Here is a 21,632-nt window from a genome sequence, read left to right as displayed (position 1 = left end):
TACAGTTACCGCCCTATCGTTGAAGATGAATCAACCGCAAGTGATGGTGAATCTCCATGTGCTGAATCAAGCTCAGCCCAGCCTACCAACACTTTCTCCAGCTCCAGCTTCTTTCGGATATAGTTTCAGCGTCCTATCGGCAGCGGAAACAAACTGTCTGTTGTGGACGCTCTTGTGCTGGCTATTGACTTCGCCATAAAGCACGGACTGACATGGACTGCTACTGAGGATCTCTTGAAGTACAGCAACCAACTCTTGGGAACTGATGTACTACCTGACAGCAAATGCCTCTTCAGGAAGTTTTCTGGAGCTTCACGAGAAGAGATGAATTTCTTCTTCTACTGTCCCGAGTGTCATCGTCTGTTAGCAAAGACAGGCCGGAGCTTAGAAGAGCGCAACAGAATGGCTGGCACGTGTTGTGGAAAGCACTACACTGGTCGCCAGTTGTCAGGAAAAGGTTCCTTTTTCGTGAGCTTGCCACTGAAAAAGCAGCTCGCTTCTGTACTTGCAGGCGATACCTTGAGGCAAGAACTTTATGAATTTGTGAGTAGAAAACGTAGAGAAAATGAAAACATCGCGGACGCGATGAGAGACATCACTGATGGCGCCTTCTAGAAGAAGCAGCGACAGACGCTTGGCTGCAGGAGACAAGACATTACATTAACTGTGATTGCAGACGGAAGTCCCATGTTTAAATCGTCGAACTATTCTATCTGGCCGGTGCATCTGACAATCAACGAGCTGCCACCGCCCATTCGCTGGAGAAACGTTATTTGCGCTCTGTTGTGGTACGGCACAAAGCCCCCTGATATGACTATACTTCTTGAGGCGTTCGCGGAACAGATGAAGGAGCTTTCCTCCGAAGGAATTCACTGGAGCCATAATGGGGAACAGCTGCATTCAAAGGTATGTAAGAGTATATCTGTTATTGCAGTGTTGACCCTTGAAATTCATCTCTGGAAACCAGGGACTGCATTCTCATCACAGGCTAACTTTGCTTAATTCATTTTCTTTCTCTTGCTTTTTTTTATTGCAGTTAATGTGAAGGTTTTGCCTCTGAAATATTGCTATTTCTGCACACCACTGTGATCCTTTTTGTTTTATAATGTTTCATGTGAATAATAATACCTCTGATTGCATTCTGTGAACGTTTATGTTTTGTACTAGTTGATATGAATTACGTTACCTTCGTTGATTCATGTTATCAACGCTGCCATTTATTTAGCTTGTTTGTTTGGAGCTAAAAAAAGTAACTTGCTGTTATTTTTTTAGGTGTACTGCATTACAGGCGTTGCAGATGCTCCAGCCAGGGCTTCAATGCAGAATGCCTTGCAGTTTAACGGTTACTATGGCTGTTCATGGTGCCTGCACCCTGGAGAGTTCATTGAAGGTGCAGTATTATTACCCACCCCTACATGTGTCATGTGAAGTTGTCGAATATCTGAAGAGTGCTCTAAAAACCATGTTTCATTGTGCAGGTAGCGTCAAGTATCCTGTATCTGTGACTGCCAGACAGAGATGCAGCTATGATGGTGTCAGACATGCAAACGGCAGCAGACCTTCAACGCTCTATCAGAGGTGTAAAAGGACCTTCGCCTCTCATTAATGTGCCGAGCTTTGACATTCTGTGGAGCTTTCGTCGTGATGTTATGCACACTGTCTTGCTTGGTCTCGTGCGCCAGATGACAGACATTTGGGGTTCAAATGTGGGCAAGGCGCATTACATTGGAAGTGCCAAAACTTTAGCCGAAATAGACGGTCGCCTCCTAAGCCAGAGACCTCCACTATGTTTCAACAGGGTGCCAAGGTCTCTCAAACTGAGGAAGTACTGGAAGGCGTCTGAGTGGGAGGCTTGGCTGCTTTATTACAGCCTTCCGTGCCTGAAAGGCATCTTGGAAGCTGTGTTTTTTGAACATTTTGCGCTTTTGGTGTCTGCTGTCTACACTCTCTTGAAGAGCCGTGTGACAGCAGACGATGTAGATATCAGCACCAGAAAAATCACAGAATTCGAGGTAATGACCCAGTGTCACTATGGTGCAAGTGAAATGACTTCGAATGTGCACACGTTACTGCATTTGTCCAAGAGCGTACTGCTGCATGGGCCACTCTGGGCAGTTTCGTGCTTTGAGTTTGAGACCAACATGGGGCGCCTAGTAAATCTAGTGTCGTCTTCTAATGGCATTCCTTTCCAAATCCTATCGCGCATCCTTTTTTTGAACAACTTCCACTTTCTTCAGTCTATGGCATCGCAAGAAGTCCAGAAGCTATGTATCCAAGCAAAGAGGAGCAAACATCCAAGATTTAAATTACTTGGAAGACCGCAGGCACCTTCTAGGGAGCTGTCACATTACATAATGGAAAACATTTCTGGAGTTGTCAAACTTGACGAATATAGTCGTCTCTCAGCAGAAGGCTGCACAATCCACAGTAAGAATTACAAGTCCGCCACCCTCAAACCAGATTCAAATGTAGTAAAGGTGGGAGGTGAGGACACAAGGGTGGAACACATAGTGGACGTTTCTAAGGTGGATGGTACATCCAAAATTTTTATTATCTCGGATGTGTACCATATCACCGACTTTGAAGAGGTTGACCACCTGAATGAAGCTGTCAATTCTGGCTCTAAAAAGGTGCATTCCCTCTCAAAATCCCTGCGTCCATGTGTGTGCCTTGAACTTAATGGGAAGTTGTTTGCTGAATTGTGCAACCGCTTTGGGTCATTTTAAGCTCTGCTTGCATTTGTGTACAATGCCAATTTCCGGACAGTTTTAGATGTGAAGCATCTTATAGCGGAGTTCAATCCGGTGGTGGTGGCGGTGGTGTGCGGCGTGACCACCCTTACTGCGCATGCGCAAACCTTCTCCACTTCCCCTCTCCACTCCATCTCTCCCTTTTCCCTCTCCACATCACCTCTCCCCTTCCCTTTCCCCCTCTCATTTCCCTTTCCCACCCCCTCTCCACTCCTCCTCTCTCCTCTCCTCCCATTTCCCCCTTTCCCGTCCCCCTTCCCCTCCCCTCTCCGCATCACCTCTTTCCTTACCCCTCCCCTTTCCCCTTCCCCTCTCCATTCCCCCTCTCCACTTCCCCTCTCCTCTTTCCCCCTCACCACTCCACATCTGAAACGCGGGCTCTACATGCCGAAACACTGCTTCGTATCGCCTCATGGTCCCCTTTAGCGGGAGATGGTGTGATATTTTTAAAGGAGTGTGAACATAGATTATTAGTTTTTACTATCTTATAGGCACACGTTTAGGCAAAATGAAGTATTGTGTAATTTGTTATAATATTTAGGCTTTTACCACGATATGATTATGAGCCACGCCGTTGTGGAGGGCTCCAAAAGTTTCGTCTGTCTAGGGTTCTTTCACGTGGGCCGAAATCTCTTACATTGTGCCTCCACGGAAATGTGACTGCCGCGGCCGAGTTCGAACCCGCGACTTTCAGGTCAGCAGCTGAAGTATAGTTGGTTATAATGCTATAATTCTTTATTAACAAATACGCAAAAAATGTCTGAACTTCCATATTGATATGTATCATGGAAAATGATTTGTAGTTGTCGGCTGGAGAAACCGTTTGTTCAAATGTCTAAAAGAAATGCGAAACATCCACAGTTTGCATAAACTATTCGGAGAGCTAAACTAAAGTGACTTCTTAGCATGTTTCCTCCTAATTTTTCTTTTTTCCGATTTCGCCCATGGGCACCCCAATTTCCCTTTTTCTAGCTTGTACTGCACCTTCAGTACTGTAATGGAAGGCTTTTGCTTGAAAAGCCACTGAATTGTGAGCTAAGTTTGATCATGTGACAGTTGCATTTTGTTTTATTTCACTACCACTGTCCATGTTAACGGACGTGACTTCTTAAACAAACTAAACAGCAAACTGCTCAGCATCATTGAAAACGTGTTTAGATTGCCCAGAGTGGTTTTTACCCAATCTCCTAGAGTGAGCAGCAGATGTCAGCTTTAGTGGCTGCTGTGCTAACAAAAGAAAATGGCAGTGAGCAGTGCATTACTGCTTAGGGATAAATGTTTGAAGTTTTGTCACTGTTTGGCATTTAATTGGGACATCACTTAAATTTTTTATGTTTAAATTCATCTGTGCATTTGGTCGTAGAGATATTTCTCATTTTACCATTGCCATATCTTTCACCAAAGCCTTTTAGGTGCTGTTTCACCACATTTGCTTGGCGACATATTTTTATGACCGCAAATATTTTTAGACCCTCTGATGCTTTTTTTTGTAGTGGGTTAAGTAACGCGTTTCTGTCAAAATTCAAAAACTTCACCAGTTGTTCCTGTAACTGTTTCCAAGATTTTTCTGTTAAATTTCTGGCTTTGTGTATACATTTGTGTTTAATAAACCTCCTCCTTTTCAAGCTCAACTATGTTTTCGCAATTTTTGCATTTGCGTGATACATACGCAAAGTATTACATAAATTGCATGGGCAACAATGAAGAAGCTGTATATTCAGAAATGCTCAATATTTAGAGCTGTTGGTGCCACATAATGCAAAGTTACAAGCAAAATGAGCTGCTGTGTTTACTTATTTTTCCAAGTAATGAAGGTTGGAGATAGATGCCATATGTATAGTAGATTAAAAATAAATCTGTACCATTTTAGCAGCTACTTGAATGAAACATTTAGGGCACCAGTGAAATCTAGCTTATGTATTGTAGAGATCTGGTCAATTGTTATTCAACTTAAACAACTTAACTGCAAACAGAACTGTTTTAGTGGTATGAATTATGATCCAGATAGGGCCACTTTCAACCAATATGCATCAGTGGAAGTCAGTGTGGTCAAATGGCACAATTTGAACAGCCACTTGGCAGCAAGTGGGACCAGTTGTTGTCCAAGTGCTACCGCTTCACTGACCACTTGAAAGCAAGTGGGACCACTTTGAAAACCACTTGACAGCAAGTGGGACCACTTGTTGTCCAAGTGGTACCACTTAAGTGGCCACTTCAAAGCAAGTGGTACCACTTTGAACCACTTGAAGTCCCACTTCAAATTTTCGTCCTAGAAGGTAAGCGATCGCGCTTTGTTTACGGTAGTGTTAGAACGATTACCGTGTTTTTATTTTTCCATTTATGTCGCTCCGCCTTTAGTGAACGCTACCACGCTTACAGCTGGTCTCCTCTAAATTCTAGAAGCTATACAATGCACATGAGGTATGTTGTTACTCATGAGACGCCCTGCCTCTCTCTGAACGAACGAATGACGCGAAGCGCAAAGCCAGACCATGCGCAGCAAAGCTATGAAGAAGTACTTGCGCTTAGACGCTTTAAAGAAAGGACTCCTTGTTAAAGAGCAGGTAACGGCGCCGTCAGAAAAGCGCCGATTGAATCACACATGTGCTGCACGCAATCGGCTACATGCTCAACCTATCGATCGCACTGGCGTGCTATCTTGGCGCAGAATGTTCGCTGTGCGCTCGCCTCAGCTGTCTGCATATTGGCTGCACAACCTGGCACCTGTGAGGATTGAAGGCTTTGGACGGGACATTAAACCTTGTTTTGAATGCCTCTTTACACAACTTCATGGTAGTGGGAAACGCCCGAAGTTTAAGCCTTGATGTCTGCCACAAATGCACATTCACTTGTCACAAGTTGTGTAATGCGTGGGGTCGATCCTGAAACCCTCAAAATTTTTTAACACGAAAGTGTGTTATGCCGGGGTCCACCAAGACTTCAGTGACGTATTTCCGTCACAGAAATGACATCGAAGAAATGCACATGTTCAGCTGGCAAATAAGAACTTCAAAAAAAGTTCCACCAACGGGAGTCGAACCCAAGACCTTTCGGGCGACGCCAACAGATGCCAGGCATATTATCCATTGCGCCACCACCACACACTCTGGAGGCTTTACAAACGCTCCTTTTATATCTCACTCTTTCCTTTTGCGGCGACCTTGGTCGGCGGGTGGTGTCGCCGTCTGGGAGCGGCGTAGTAAAGTAATGCATCACGACCGTGGCCTTCGCGATTAGCTCCTGCAACGCGTCGTTGCTACTCGTTCGTCCCATTCGGTGCGTTATCAATAGAAGTGCAATTTTGTTCATGCCTTAACACACCGCGAGGTGGCGACCTCAGCCCAAGCCTCGGCCTCGCTCATAGCATCCATCTATATTAAAAATAGCTCTGCGACGAGCGCCTGCCTCTTAACACCGCGTTCCCCACTCGCCCCGAGAAAAATCACGGCCGGGCTGGACGGGAGACACGACGCGCGTTGCGTTTTCCTCTAGTCCGGCCGTGGTGTTCTGTTAGGGGCGAAGCACCTTAAGGCCGAGGCTTGCCCGTCCGTTGGCATCCGTGCGCACGGCACAGTACTATGTAAAACCGAAACATCAGGTTTAACAATACACTAATATCCCTCATAATTGTAACAAAGCAATATAAAACACCTACAAGCACACATTATTTATACTAGTCGGCGACTTCAACGTAAATATTATGGACCTTAGGACCTAGCTTGGTCGTCGACTCTCCCTGTCCGCTGTCACGGTATATAGAAAACCGTTGCTATAATCGAAACATATGTGTGTATGTGAATCAAAAAGGGTTTACAATAGACGAACATCAGTCCTAATTGTGACAAAACAATATAAAACAACTACAAGTACAAACACTTTATACTAGTCGGCGACTTCAACGTAGACATTATGAACCTTTGGACTTAGCTTTGCCGTCGACTCTTTATGTCACTTTATGTCACTCAATTTACATTATATGGGACAACGCTTGGGTAACGTACGGTTACTTACCCATACCATACCCAGAGCTTCGCCCACTCGTCATGATTCACTTCGTGGAGATGCGTGGACTTTTTTTTTTTACTTTTTAACATGCCGCAGGATGGCAACCTTAGCCGACGCTCTTCTAGCTGTCACACCGCTTTCTCTGATTACACTCTCACCGTTTACTACATATAAACCATCTTGAGTAGCGCGACGAGACAGGACAACAGAAAGGAGCAAACGAGCACAGGCCATTTCTGTTCTGTCTCGTTGCGCAACTCAAGATGGTTTATATGTCCAAGCGCCAACTCGCCCAACACTTCAACTCTTTTAAGGTAGGTCACCACCTTCGAGAAAAAAATTTACAGTTGCAGTCCAAAAGTTATAATTATGATTTTGGCTTGTAGGACTGATATAAATTTAAACTTTAGAATGATGAAACTGCTAAAAATGTAAAACACAAATTTATGAACATCAAAATGTGCCAAAATATTGTCACGTGGTCGTGACGTCGACGAAGACAGCAGTCAGCACGTCCGAGATGAAACTGTTTATTTGGCCGAACTTGTGGCCGGGAAACTGAAACTCAAACTACAGCAATACACTGATAGCGTCGAACAGAGCGTCGACCGTCGATCAACTGACCAGCGGCCAAGTGCGTCGGCTTTTATACAGGCGCTATCTAACTTTCCAGCGATATCGCTGGTGGCGGCGTTATCTCTCGATAAAGCTGGAACATTCGCGTGCGGCGCGAAATCTTAACAAAACGATCTACTACAATCGAGAAGCTTCTCGAACACTGCTTCGCGGACAGCCTCGAACGTTGATAACCGTCCTTGCTGGTCAAACCCAAAAAACATAAAATGAAACAAGAAGTGGGCGTGGCATTGCCCCCCTCTGAAGAAAGCATCGTCCCGATGCTTGTGAAAGATCAAAGAAGAGAGAAAAAAAAACAAGTACATACATAAATAAATTACAATAACAAAGGTAAAAGTAGAGTCTCCAGGTTCGCTAACGTGCAAAAAACGGCTTAAGGCGCACGACATGAACGACTTCAGGTCGTGCGCGGCGTCGCTGGGAGTTGGTAATGCCGTCCGGGATGACCTCGTAGTCAAGAGCGCCGAGACGTCGAAGAACCTTGTATGGGCCGAAGTATCGCCGAAGGAGTTTTTCGCTAAGCCCACGTCGGCGTATCGGCGTCCAGACCCAGACACGGTCACCGGGCTGGTATTCCACGAAGCGTCATCGAAGATTGTAGCGACGGCTGTCGGTGTGCTGCTGGGTCTTGATGCGCAGGCGGGCGAGCTGTCGAGCTTCCTCGGCACGTTGTAAGTAAGCCGCGGCGTCGAGGTTTTCTTCGTCGGTGACGTTCGGTAGCATGGCGTCGAGCGTCGTCGCCGGGCTCCTTCCGTAGACCAACTTGTACGGCGTCATCTGCGTCGTTTCTTGGACGGCCGTGTTGTAAGCGAACTTCACGTACGGAAGGACGGCGTCCCACGTCTTGTGCTCAACGTCGACGTACATGGCCAGCATGTCGGCGATGGTCTATTTAGACGCTCGGTGAGGCCATTGGTCTGCGGGTGGTAGGCGGTGGTGCGGCGGTGGCTTGTCTCGCTGTATTTTAAGATCGCCTGAGTTAGGTCCGCAGTAAAGGCGGTACCTCTGTCTGTGATGAGGACCTCTGGGGCGCCATGTCGCAAGACGATGTTCTCCACGAAGAACTTGGCTACCTCGGCGGCACTGCCTTTGGGCAAGGCCTTTGTCTCGGCGTAGCGGGTGAGGTAGTCAGTTGCTACGACGATCCACTTGTTGCCGGAAGTCGACGTTGGGAACGGCCCCAGTAGGTCCATCCCGATTTGCTGGAACGGCCGGTGAGGTGGTTCGATTGGCTGCAGAAGTCCCGCGGGCCTCGTCGGCGGTGTCTTCCGTCGCTGGCATTCTCGGTAAGTCTTAACGTAGTGGGCGACGTCGGCAGCAAGGCGTGGCCAGTAGTATTTTTCCTGTATTCTGGCGAGCGTGCGGGCAACACCGAGGTGCCCAGCCGTCGGGTCGTCGTGTAGGGCCTGGAGGACCTCTGGTCGCAATGATGAGGGCACAAGAAGGTAGTCGGTTCGAAGTGCCGAAAAGTTCTTCTTCATGAGAACGCCGTTTCGTAAGAAAAACGACGGCAGTGCTCGCTTGAATACCTTCGGAACAACGGCGGTCTTGCACTCGAGGTACTCCATAAGGCCCCCCCCAGTTCCGCGTCGGCTCGTTGCCTTTCGGCGAAGTCGTCGGCACTTATAGTTCCGAGGAAGCAGTCGTCGTCGTCCTCTTGCGGCGGCGCGTCGACGGGGGCTCGGGACAGGCAGTCGGCGTCAGAGTGTTTTCGTCCGGACTTGTACACGATGGTAATGTCAAATTCTTGAAGCCTCAGACCCCATCGTGCGAGACGACCTGAAGGGTCCTTCAAGTTAGCTAGCCAACATAAGGCGTGATGGTCACTGACAACTTTGAAGGGCCTGCCATAGAGGTAGGGGCGAAACTTTGACGTAGCCCAGATGATGGCAAGGCATTCCTTTTCTGTTGTGGAATAGTTGGCTTCTGCCTTGGATAGTGACCGGCTAGCATAAGTGATAACCCTTTCAAACCCGTCAGTCTTTTGCACAAGGACGGCACCGAGTCCTACGCTGCTTGCGTCGGTGTGTATTTCCGTATCGGCGCAATCGTCGAAATGCGCAAGTATGGGTGGCGTCTGCAGGCGTCGTTTAAGTTCTTGAAATGCTTGCACTTGCGCCGTTTCCCACCTGAATTCCACATTAGCCTTCGTGAGAAGCGTCAGTGGTTCGGCGATCCGTGAAAAGTTTTTGACGAAGCGTCTGTAATAGGCGCATAAGCCGAGAAATCGGCGCACGGCCTTCTTGTCGGTGGGTGGCGCAAAGTCGGCAATGGCAGCTGTTTTCCGCGGGTCCGGGCGCACTCCAGACTTGCTGATCACATGACCCAGAAACAGGAGCTCGTCGTATGCGAATCGGCACTTTTCTGGCTTCAGGGTCAGTCCAGAGGTCTTGATTGCTTGAAGTACTGCCTCAAGCCGCCAGAGATGCTCGTCGAAGGTCGAGGAAAACACGACGACGTCGTCCAAATACACAAGGCACGTCTGCCACTTCAATCCGGCCAGTACGGTGTCCATGACGCGCTGGAACGTCGCAGGTGCCGAGCAAAGACCGAAAGGCATGACCTTGAACTCAAAGAGGCTGTCGGGCGTTATAAAAGCGGTCTTTTCTCGGTCTCTTTCGTCTACTTCGATCTGCCAATAGCCGGTCTTGAGGTCCATCGACGAAAAGTACGTCGCGTTGTGAAGTCGATCCAGGGTGTCGTCTATCCGTGGGAGGGGGTACACGTCCTTCTTCCCGATTTTATTCAGGCGCCGATAATCAACGAAGAAGCGCAGTGTCCCGTCCTTCTTCTCCACTAGCACCACGGGTGACGCCCACGGACTCTTTGAACGCTGGATGATGTCGTCGCGAAGCATTTCGTCCACTTGTTTCTTTATGGCCTCACGTTCTCGCGTCGAAACTCTGTAGGGGCTCTGTCGGAGTGGTCGAGAATTTTCTTCTGTTATAATGCGGTGCTTAGCAAGGGGCGTTTGTCGGACCCGAGATGACGACGAGAAACAGTCCTTGTATTGCAGGAGCAGGGTTTTGAGCTGGTCTTGCTTGATCTTCGGAAGGCTCGGGTTGACGTCAAAATCCGGTTCGGGACCTCTATTCGTCGAAGCAGGTTCGGCAGCATCGAAGAGGGCGAAAGCATCGCTGGCGGCTACACATTCGTCGATGTAGGGAACCGTCGCACCCATCTTGAGGTGCCTATATTCGTGGCTGAAGTTTGTCAGCAGTACCTTTGCTTTACCGTCATGCAGCTCGGCGATACCTCTTGCGACGCAAATTTGACGGTTCAGGAGTAGTTGCTGATCGCCGTCTATTACGCCTTCAAGGTTCGCAGGTTTTTCGGTGCCGACGGAAATAATGACGCTGGAGCGCGGCGGAACGGTCACCTGCTCTTCTATCACCTTCAGTGCATGGTTCCTTGGCGTCGCGTGGGGTGGGAGCGCTTTGTCTGAGGCTAGTGTTATCGACTCAGACCTCAGGTCGATAACGGCGCCGTGGTCACTTAGGAAGTCCATTCCGAGTATCACATCCCTGGAGCAGTTTTGTAGGATTACAAAGCTCGCAGGATAAGTCCGGTTATCGATGGTGACTCTCGCCGTGCAGACACCAATCGGCGCTATCAGGTGGCCTCCAGCTGTCCGGATTTCGGGTCCACTCCAAGCGGTCTTTACTTTCTTCAGCTTGGTGGCGAATGGCCCACTGACGACGGAATAGTCGGCTCCGGTGTCGACGAGAGCTGTGACGCTGTGGCCGTCGATAAGAACATCGAGGTCGCTAGTCCGTCGTCTTGCGTTGCGGTTAGGTCGTGGCGTCGGATCACGGCTTCGTCGATTGGTCCCGCTGTTTCGACGTTGCGTCGTCAGGTTTTCTTCGGGCCGCGAAATTTCGTCGTGAGGGCTCCGTCCGGTTTGCGTCGTGTTCTGAAGGTCTCGTCGCGTTGTCGTCGTCGGCGGCCGCGGAGGATCTTCGGCATTTCGTCGTACAGCAACCGCACCTCCATCGGTTGCTGCCCTTAGTTTCCCGGATACGGGCTAGGCGACCGGCCCCGGTTTGGGCCCGTGTACTGCCGGCGGCGCGGTGACATGTAGCGGCCGGGTGACGGCGATCGGGAAGGTCGTCGTTCTTGCCACTGTGTTCCGGTGAGGTAGTCGTCAATGTCGCGAGGCCGTTCGCCTGGCTGCGGGAGCGGCGCGTTGATGGCGATTCCGCGTAGCCCCATCTGTCGGTATTGGCAGCGGCGGTACGTGTGGCCGGCCTCCCCGCAGAGGTAGCAGAGCTGGCGGTTGTCAGGGGCACGCCAAACGTCGGTCTTTCGGGGGGCGCATCCTTGTCCTGTCGGCGGGCGGTATGGCGTCGTTGGTGGTGGCGGCGGTGCCTGGCGGCGGAACTGCTGCGGCGGCGCGGCGTCTTGACGCGGGCGAGGAGGGGGGGCGTTGCGTCGGGCTGCAGCAGCATAGTTCATTGCTTGCAGCTGCGGCTGCGCTGCATAGGGGGTGCCCAGCGACTGCTGGATTTCCTCGCGGACTATGTCGGCGATCGAATCCACTTGAGGCTGCGCTGAAGGCAACAGCTTGCGCAGCTCCTCCCGCACTATCGCTCTGATGGTTTCCCGTAGGTCGTCGGTGCCTAGCGAGTGCGCTTCGGTGTAGCCTGTCGACAGGGTTGAGCGGTTGTACTGCTTCGTCCTAATCTCGAGGGATTTTTCAATTGTTGTAGCCTCCTTTAGGAATTCGGTGACAGTTTTCGGTGGGTTGCGCACCAATCCTGCAAAGAGGTCTTGTTTCACTCCCCGCATAAGGAAGCGCACCTTTTTTTCCTCAGGCATGGCAGCATCGGCCAGGCGGAAAAAATCGCGTCATCTCTTCCGTGTAGATAGTGACCGTCTCATTCAGTAGCTGTGCTCTTGTCTCCAGCAAAGCAGCGGCCTTTTCCTTGCGGACGATGCTTGCGAAGGTATTGAGGAACGTCGTCCGAAAGAGGTCCCAGGATTGAAGGCTCGATTCATGGTTTTCGAACCACGTCTTCGCGGCGTCTTCTAAGTAGAAGTAGACGTGGCGCAGCTTCTCTTCAGTGTCCCAGTGGTTGAAGGCGGCGAGTCGCTCGTACGTCTCCAGCCAGCTCTCCGGGTCTTCAAACGACGATCCACGGAAAGTTGGTGGCTCCCTTGGCTGTTGCATCACTACCGTTGTAGGCGGCAGGGGGTCTGTCATCGTCTCGGCGGTCGATGTGACGGTCTTCGGCTGCCTGGCGTTTTCGGGAAGGAGTCCGTACTCTGGTTGTAGTCCCTTCTGCCGGCGACTGGTTCTTCGAGGATCCGGGTTGTCCTTAGAGTCGTCTTCTTCGCGGCTTGGGCTTGGGTCAGCGCTCCGCGGTGGCGTCCGGATCATGAAGCAGCACCTCCACCAGATGTCACGTGGTCGTGACGTCGACGAAGACAGCAGTCAGCACGTCCGAGATGAAACTGTTTATTTGGCCGAACTTGTGGCCGGGAAACTGAAACTCAAACTACAGCAATACACTGATAGCGTCGAACAGAGCGTCGACCGTCGATCAACTGACCAGCGGCCAAGTGCGTCGGCTTTTATACAGGCGCTATCGAACTTTCCAGCGATATCGCTGGTGGCGGCGTTATCTCTCGATAAAGCTGGAACGTTCGCGTGCGGCGCGAAATCTTAACAAAACGATCTACTACAATCGAGAAGCTTCTCGAACACTGCTTCGCGGACAGCCTCGAGCGTTGATAACCGTCCTTGCTGGTCAAACCCAAAAAACATAAAATGAAACAAGAAGTGGGCGTGGCAATATGCAGGTTGCGCCAACAGTCATAACTACAAAATGGTTGGTGCGATTGAAACGCAACTTGGTAGGTATGTAGCGAGGGAAATATCCCGTGCATCTAACTTCCACGATCACCACATCTCTAAGCTAAGGTGCATTACAATAAAAAGACTGCTGAAGATGATATTCGGCCGATTTGTTTTGCACAAAATTGGCCATAGTACAAAAAGTTACCGCTCATTCTAGATCATTCTGCTTGAATGCACAGCTCAACCTATAAAGAAATAGTACGCAAAATTGTATGTGAAAACGTTTATGAGAAGCAAAGTTTTCACTGTTTGCGTGAGTGTAGGATGCAAAAAAATGATGTTTTGAGAAACATGGCTTCAGAGATTCTAATTGAACGTCCATATAATAAAGAAATATTAATTTGTCTGAAATTCTCTAGGTTCATGGCTGGGGACCTCTTCTGAAGCGGCGCATTCTCCTTTTGAGCGAGCTGAAGCACATATATTTTTACTAGTTCGTTTTGAGTCTGCAGCTGACTCTAGCAGTTGGAGACTCAAACTTGCGTTGATAACTTGCGTTGATGCTTCTTTTTCGTCCTATACTTTGCCATATTTCACGGAGTACTGCAACTTATTCCGTGAAAGGCCAGAACTAAGTCCAAGAGCTCGAAGTGGTGTACAAAAAAGCACAAATAGCCGAGCGAAAACACGCGCAACTTAAACAATGCAGAGTGCCGAAGCCGTGTAGTGGAAATTTTCCAATAAATCGTAAACATCATGCCCCACAAGCTTTAGAATGTACTTAGACAACTTAGCATTACGTAATATGTATAAGAAAAAAGATTTATCACGACATGGCAGGTGTTGTGGAAGCAGAAACCTTCAGTTTCGGTTTCGAATGCATCTAAGAGGCGCTGGAAAAATGGTCATAACTTTCGAACGGCTCAAGATAAGTACATAATTCTTTTTGCTAAATATTCTTGAATAGACAAGGAGCTTGAAAATGTCGAATCCATAAAAATCATTTTAAAAAGAAATGCCTTTTTGAAGGTGGTGACCTACCTTAAAGTTTACTGCAGCTACCACAAAGGTTGGTTTAATCGTTGATCACGGATGTTAGTCGTCGGGATGGAGATATGCCACCAAGCGTAAACTTGGTGCATCCATGTTACAATGAGCAAGCTCTCTTATATCAATGTACAGTAAGCATTGAATGACTTCTGTAAGGACACGTTTTACTTTCGTGTTATACCGATTTCTATGACGGAGGGATCAACCATGCTTTTCTTTATTCTTGCTAGTGGGGCTAGCTACTGCTGTCTTTTTTTTTCTTTTGCATGCAACTGGTGAATATATGTTCTGTTGCTTCATTGTAGTTAACAAAAAAAAAAAAGAAACGGCAGGAAGGGGAAGATAGGAGCTTGCGATGAAAAAATCCGTAGACAGGGGGGTGCGTGCTCGAGCCGACGTTTCGACAAGTGGACTTGTCTTCTCCAAGGCTAGTTTTGTACCTTCTTTGAGAATGATTGCAGTAAAGCACGCGGTTTACAAGCAATATTTTATGACCACTCTTCGCATTTCCTTTCAAACTGTGAATATTGGAAATATGTACTTTTAAATAATTCCTTGCTTCTTCCACTTTTCTGTAACCTTATTGACCTTTTAGAGAGGATGGGAGCCCTTGGGAGCCTACGAAAAAAACCACGATCTGCAGCCAGCATTTTCTGAACGGAAAGATCAAATGATCCAATAAACCTAATTGACGTAATTATTGCCGGAGTCCTACGCGTGCTATTTGCTTAAGTTTATAGTGCTCGTTTGGAAGTTTTACCAGCGCTAACATTTCACGTGACCGCTACTGTACAAAGCATTGGCCGGCGCGACAGCCCTCCCTGCAAATCTACTATAAAACACACAATACGTAAACGAAGCTTGTGCCCATAGAAAACGATGGTTCACGCGTCAACAAATGAAGCCATTAGCGGTCGGGACGTTATAAAGAAAGCGTCGTATTTACGATGATCGCCACTTTGTAGGGAAGCTTGTTGATGCTCGTCTGTGCATGGCCTGCGATTGCGCTTCGGGTCTCGGAAGCCATGGTCTGTGGCAAACACCTGGCGCGTATGGTGACAATGTCGTTTCATAAAGCTGTGAAATCGGACGCGTGTGCACTATTATAAGGTGCGGTCCCTTTGCACACGATGTGACGGCAGAAGTCATTATTTGAGGTCGTTTCATAAAGCTCTGAAATCGGACGCATGTGCACTATTATAAGGTGCGGTCCCTTTGCACACGATGTGACCGCAGAAGTCATTATTTGAGGTCGTTTCATAAAGCTGTGAAATCGGACGCATGTGCACTATTATAAGGTGCGGTCCCTTTGCACACGATGTGACCGCAGAAGTCATTATTTGAGACGCGCACAAGCGGCAAATCGTGCGCACGCACATCACCCATGCTTGCAGGGAAAGCAGGCGTCTCCGGCATGAAGGCCGCCTGCGGTTCCAGTGGCTACCACTGCGCGGCTTTCGGTGGTGTACCTATTACCTTTTCACGGGAGAAAAAAAAAAAAAAACACCGCCATGCTGGGCTGCGCACAGTAGTACAAAGGCTGGCGTCACAGCCTCGCCAGTACATGTTTTGGGGGTCCCGCCTGTCACATATTGTCACGTGGTCATGACGTCGACGAAGGCAGCCGTGAGCACGTCAGGGATGAAACTATTTATTTGGCCGAACTTGTGGCGGGCAAACTGAAAGTGAAACTACAGCAACACACTGATAGCGCCGAACAGAGCGTCGACCGTCGATCAACTGACAAGCGATCAAGCGCGTCGGCTTTTATACCTGCAGACGCTATCGAACTTTCCAGCGATATCGCTGGTGGCGGCGTTATCTCTCGACAAAGCTGAAACATTCGCGCGCGGCGCTCAATCTTAACGGGGCGTTCTATAACAATCGCGAAGCTTCTTACACGCCGCGGCGCGGCCTGCGCAGCGCGTTGGCCACAGTCTTTATGGATGAAGCTTCAACTCATGAAAAATAAGACGCGCGGACGTCAGAGGGAAAGTGTGATAGAAGAAATGGAAGTCGTCAAGCATGGCATGAAAACAAGAAGAGAATGAAAACGAAGTGGGAGATATAAAAAAGAAGGTGACGTGGGATTGCTGTTTGTATTAATTTCTTTTTAATGAGCCTTGGTTTTGAGTATATAAACCTCAAGTTTTGTTTGTCCAAGATGAGCTGGAACCTTTGAATGTTAACATACGCGACATCATTTCAAATAACTCATTGGCCAAAACGAAAATTGAATTTGATTATATATTCCCGTCTAATTCCAAACTTCTATCTTCTAGATATTTAATGGGCTTATTAGAGGACCATTTACTCCACTTGGGAATTGATAACGTTATTGCTACCGATGCATCCATGTTTGAAGAGAAAGCGGGAGTAAAGATTTTAACAGAGGCCTTATCTTGGTCATTCTCATTGCGTCTCCCGGATTATACTCCAATATTCGAAGATGAGCTCCTAGCAACTATTTTAGCCCTTCGAAAACCTTCAGTAAATGATTCGGCAGTTGTAATTACTGATTCGCTGTCCGTATGCAAATCTCTCTCTTCAGCTTCGCCTTCCGAGTCTTCTATTCTGAATGCTTTCACTTCATTACTCCCTAAAACACTTATGTACACTGTGGTTGGTATGGTACCAGCTCATCGCGGCATATTTCTAAACGAGATGGCTGATGCTCTCGCGCGGTGGTCTCTATAGATGGTCCTGGAAGGACCATTGTGTCTGATACAGCTTTTATTACTGAAGTCAGATTCCGCAAATAGTCTTTACTTCAAGATTCCATCAAAACTAAATTGCCAGTTCAAGAATATTGTCATCTTTCTTTTGCTTGGGATAATAAATGGTGTCCCACGCGCAAATTGGAAACATCTTTTACAAAATTTCAATGCCGTACCTCCTCTTAATCTTTGTTTATACAAGTCTGGTCTGGTGCCATCTCCTCTACGCTTTTACTCTCAAGAACTGAAAACACCGATAACTTCTTACTTACTTGCTGTCGTTTCTCTAGCCCCAGGAAAAAAACATTTCGAAATGTTATTCAGAAACTTAAAATTGCTCTTAACTCTGAAAATATTCTTTCCCTTGGGGCATCTTCTCTGGGCCACAGCAACACGAACGTTTGCTTAGCCGTATGCGAATTTCTTAGGGACACAAGAATTCCTTGTTAATTATTCCCAACCAAAATTTTGTACATCAGACTTCCTCTCGCTAATTCATTGTATTCCATATGATCGGTATGATATTATTTTTATTGGTACATAAACTAATAATTCTTCAATTTTTCTATATACCCTTGACTGCCGATTTGCTCCTTTTCTTTCGTCTAAATTCTAAATTTCCCCACCTATATTAACCGCCGGTTTCCTGGCCAATCCCCCTTAATGGGTTAGAGCCAAGAATTAGGGGTCAAACAAGCAAGCAAGCAAGCGAGCGAGCTTAGGGGCCCGGGGTGTTTGATCATGAGCTGGGTACGAGCGTAGCCGGCTTTTTTTCCGGGCGCTCTGGCTCCTGTTGTTCTACGGCATCGCACCGTAGTCTTCGGATTTTGAAGGACAGGTCTTTGGAACCGGAGGGCAGTCGCGAAAACCTGCAGTGGCCAGGGAGCGTCCTCGGCTTGTGCCCCGAGTGCTCCGTCCTACAGCACCTCTCCGTAGCCCTCGCCTAAGGTAGTTCCTGTTCCCGGGAAACGCTGGCCAGCTCGGGTACCTGTGACGTACAGGTCATTGAACTCTGAGCCTCCCAGCCTCAACCACAACGCCAGGTCGCGTGCCGCACCAAAGAAAGACGGCGTCTCCGACTCGGACGCCGACTTTAACGCCAGTGTCCCCCACAACGTCTCGTGTCATCGTGCATCGGCAGAGAATGCCGCGAGTGGTTCTAGAGAAGAACGCTTTATCCTGTCGTGTCACTTGTTTCTTTGACTACTTTTTTGTGCGATAGCTTTGTTTAGCGCTGGTTTTTTTAGTGCGTTCCTTTTTCGTGTTCGTTGTTGTTTCAGGGATAATGTGTGTTTTCCTTTAGTGTGTAATTAAAATCGGTGTGTATAACACTCTCGCCTCGTCCATTCCTTCTGGCTAGCTATGGTCCAGACCATAGAGTATTATGGCGGCGGCCAGGGCTGTGAAAAGGTCTATGGGCGCCTGTATCCTGCTGATCACCTGCTCATGACCACTCAACATGCAAACGACTTTCGATGCGTGCGATGATTTGTGTGACGGCCTTGCGTGTATTTGACGCCGCCTTTGAAATAGCGCTTGCATGATCCGGTTCAGTGTCGGCGATAGAAGAACTAACTGGCCGGAATCGTCGCGAGGCGAAGTCGGCGTTAACGTGCCATCTGTCACAAAGGTTCGCACGGCGAAGATCTGAGCGTTGTAGGGATATCATTCTTCGCGATTTGTGTCTCGGGAACGATTAGGACTATAAACCAGCTTCACACAACGCTGGCGTCACAAGGCTACACATGCGGTCGAGAATTCAGTAAAAGGGCGCTCGGCCTCACTTCTGAAGTCCCTTTCTCCTGGGTTTCACGGCAGCAAAACGTAGACCAAAGGATTAGCCACCGTCCCCGTAGTCAGGATAGGCCATTTCTTTTCACCGACGAAACGGTAGTGAGCTATGGATTATTCAGTCGGCGCACGAGGCACCGGACTGTCGACAGAGCGACGTCAAGAGCTTTGTGTCGAGTGCGAACAACACTTTTAGGTTCCAAGGCCTCTGGTTTGACAAGGCACCGTTCAAGTGACCGCTGTGGAGTGGAAGAGGTCATTCTCGATCAACAAGATATGACGAGATTGCTGGACCGCATTATCGACGATGATAAAGCTGCTGGAATTAACCTGGGTGCCGAAGGAGTTGATAGGACTTGTAATGAATACGATGAGATGCAAACGGGCCAACGGGATTCTTTAGTTGTATGCGTCCGCATCTTACTGTACTGCGTTATGAGAGTAGCCAAAATGAGAACGAGAAACCTCCAAATATTATGGTGCGAAATAACCTTTCTCACTCATTCATTTAATGATCGAGTGAGTGATTGATCTAGCCTCGATCCACATAGGGCTGCCTCGCCCTGCATTCGACCCAGCTGGCTTGGGCAATGGCTACACTTAAATAAATATTTGTTTATAAACGTGACAGAAACAGTGAAAAGAAGAGTGATAGGAACAGGCAGCGATAAAAGGATAAAGTTCCCTTTGGAACGGACGTACGCCCATTGAAAAACGAACAAGAGGTAATATTAATGAGCACTAACAGACAATAACGCCAAGGAAATTATAGGGGATGTTATTAGTAGTAAATGTAAGGTAAATGGGAAGAAAGAAAAGCGGACGAAAAGATAACTTGCCGCGGGCAGGGACCGACCTGCGACCTTCGAATAACGCTGACTGACGCTCCCACGTTTAAATGTACATACATACCCTATAAAGCGGACGGGGGGATGGCTGCCGCGGTAGCTCAGTTGGCAGAGCATCGAACGCGTTATTCGAAGGCCGCAGGTTCGGTCCCTGCACGCGGCAAGTTATCTTTTCGTCCACTTTTCTTTCTTCACATTTACCTTACATTTACTACTAGTAACATCCCCCTATACTTCCTTGGCATTATTGCCTGTTAGTGCTCATTATATCTGTGTATAACAAAGAAAAACGAGCCCTTTAAATTAACACTTCTTTCCTTCGAACAAGAGGTAAGGAATTCGGCCTTGTGGGAATCGGTTTCATGCGAAGCAATCGGCGAGTCTATGCTGCATTTATTGGCTTTGAGCCAAGCGTTAAGGGTGGATCGACGTGTTTTTGTAAGCGTAGTGTTGTGCGCACATCGTGGTCTTACAAGGCACGTCGACTACACTAGCGTTTGAAGGGTAACTTACGATCTGACGTCACGTTAGCACTCACTTTTTGAGCACAGACATGAGTATCATCGAAACGAAGTGCCCTTTAGGGTGCGATGACGTGAATATCATACGTAACTTTCGTCAGCGTATTTCTTCGGGGTCGAGCAACGCTTGAATATAGCTTGCTGAATCATACGGATACAAATGTAATGTTTATTAGAATTCTACGAAAGCGGAGCCAACACTGGAACACAGTTGGCGTTAACCCGGCATGACGCCCGCATCATATGAGTACATACGTAATGTTTATTGCTTTGTTATAAATTAGATAGCCAGCACTGCCACAACATTTCACGCTTCACCGACATTACACCCGCATAGCGCCTTTTAACTAAGCATTTTCAAGAGATGGCGTGACTCTGTCACGCGGAATGCTTGGGTTCGATTCCTGCTGGGATCCTGATTTTTATTCTTTGCATTCGTGGGGTGAACGCTGCCGACATAGGTTTTTCTTTACGCTCTCGCGTTGTCTGTTCTCACCAATGTCTGTTCTTGCAGTTCTTGGAAGATATACACTGTCAATCGCCTCTGGCGCATACCCGCTTATCGTGGCCCGTGGTAAACAGGTATGTGCCACACGTGTCTGGAAAAGGGTTTGACGACGTACGCGACAGGATTTTCACTTTATTCATGTGATGACCAGACAGTCAGATTCGTCAAACCCTCTTATCCTGTCATCCAATTTTCGTGTACACCAAGCTAAGGAAGCCATCACTAGAGCACCCGGACGTAGGCGGCTAAATAGATAGATAGATAGATAGATAGATAGATAGATAGATAGATAGATAGATAGATAGATAGATAGATAGATAGTAGATAGATAGATAGATAGATAGATATAGATAGATAGATAGATAGATAGATAGAAACGCTCAAAGTGCCGAGGGTTCGCTAAGAAATGCTTCGCATTTATAACTTCGAGGACACTTGAGCTTCGCTATCAAGAGTAGAACGCGATAGCGTTATCGGGCCCCGTGCGCATCGCCTTGTCAACTGCTAGCCTCGCTTCGGTTCTCGATGCATGCCTTAAACCGTGCCGCAAGGAACGAACGTCTGTGTGCCTAACATTGGCCGTTTCAAACTATCCGAGAATGCCTACTGCATGTACAGTTGCGCAGTGCGCACGACGCCATAATTCTTCCTTTTGCGAATCAGTGAAGGGGCACACTACGTGTCCGTAAGGCAACACGCGAACCTACGCAGCTGCTCACTTTGTTGATAAAAGCATCAACAAAGTGAGCAGAGTTAGCTGATGATAATGGTTAAACATGTCTGAGAGCTTTGTAATGGATGAGCCTGTAAAACCCCCACTCGTTGCGCGATTCACATCTTTTGACGCCTGGCACGATTTTACGCTTCTGCCACGCAACATTACATGCGTTAAGGAGACTCCTCCCACTACAAGACAGTCGTAGAGTGTTTTTTTCGAAACTGTTTCGTGTAATGGTGTACCTCAGTGGTAGAACACTTGCTTGCCACGCAGAAGGCCTCAGTTCGA

General features: G+C 48.0%; 1 protein-coding gene across 1 annotated transcript; it reads left to right on the top strand.

Moving 5' to 3' along the window:
• Nucleotides 1–1,529: 1,529 nt before the first annotated feature.
• On the top strand, nucleotides 1,530–2,726 carry LOC119382228 (uncharacterized). The gene has a single exon (XM_049412753.1). The coding sequence runs from the start codon at nucleotides 1,530–1,532 to the stop codon at nucleotides 2,724–2,726; it is 1,197 nt and encodes a 398-aa protein (XP_049268710.1).
• The last annotated feature ends 18,906 nt before the right edge of the window (nucleotides 2,727–21,632 follow it).

The sequence above is a fragment of the Rhipicephalus sanguineus genome, chromosome 2 (assembly GCF_013339695.2).
Source record: "Rhipicephalus sanguineus isolate Rsan-2018 chromosome 2, BIME_Rsan_1.4, whole genome shotgun sequence".
NCBI classification, from domain to species: Eukaryota; Metazoa; Arthropoda; class Arachnida; order Ixodida; family Ixodidae; genus Rhipicephalus; species Rhipicephalus sanguineus.
Note: the sequence above shows the minus strand (reverse complement) of the source record. Positions and strands in the feature narration are given on the sequence as shown.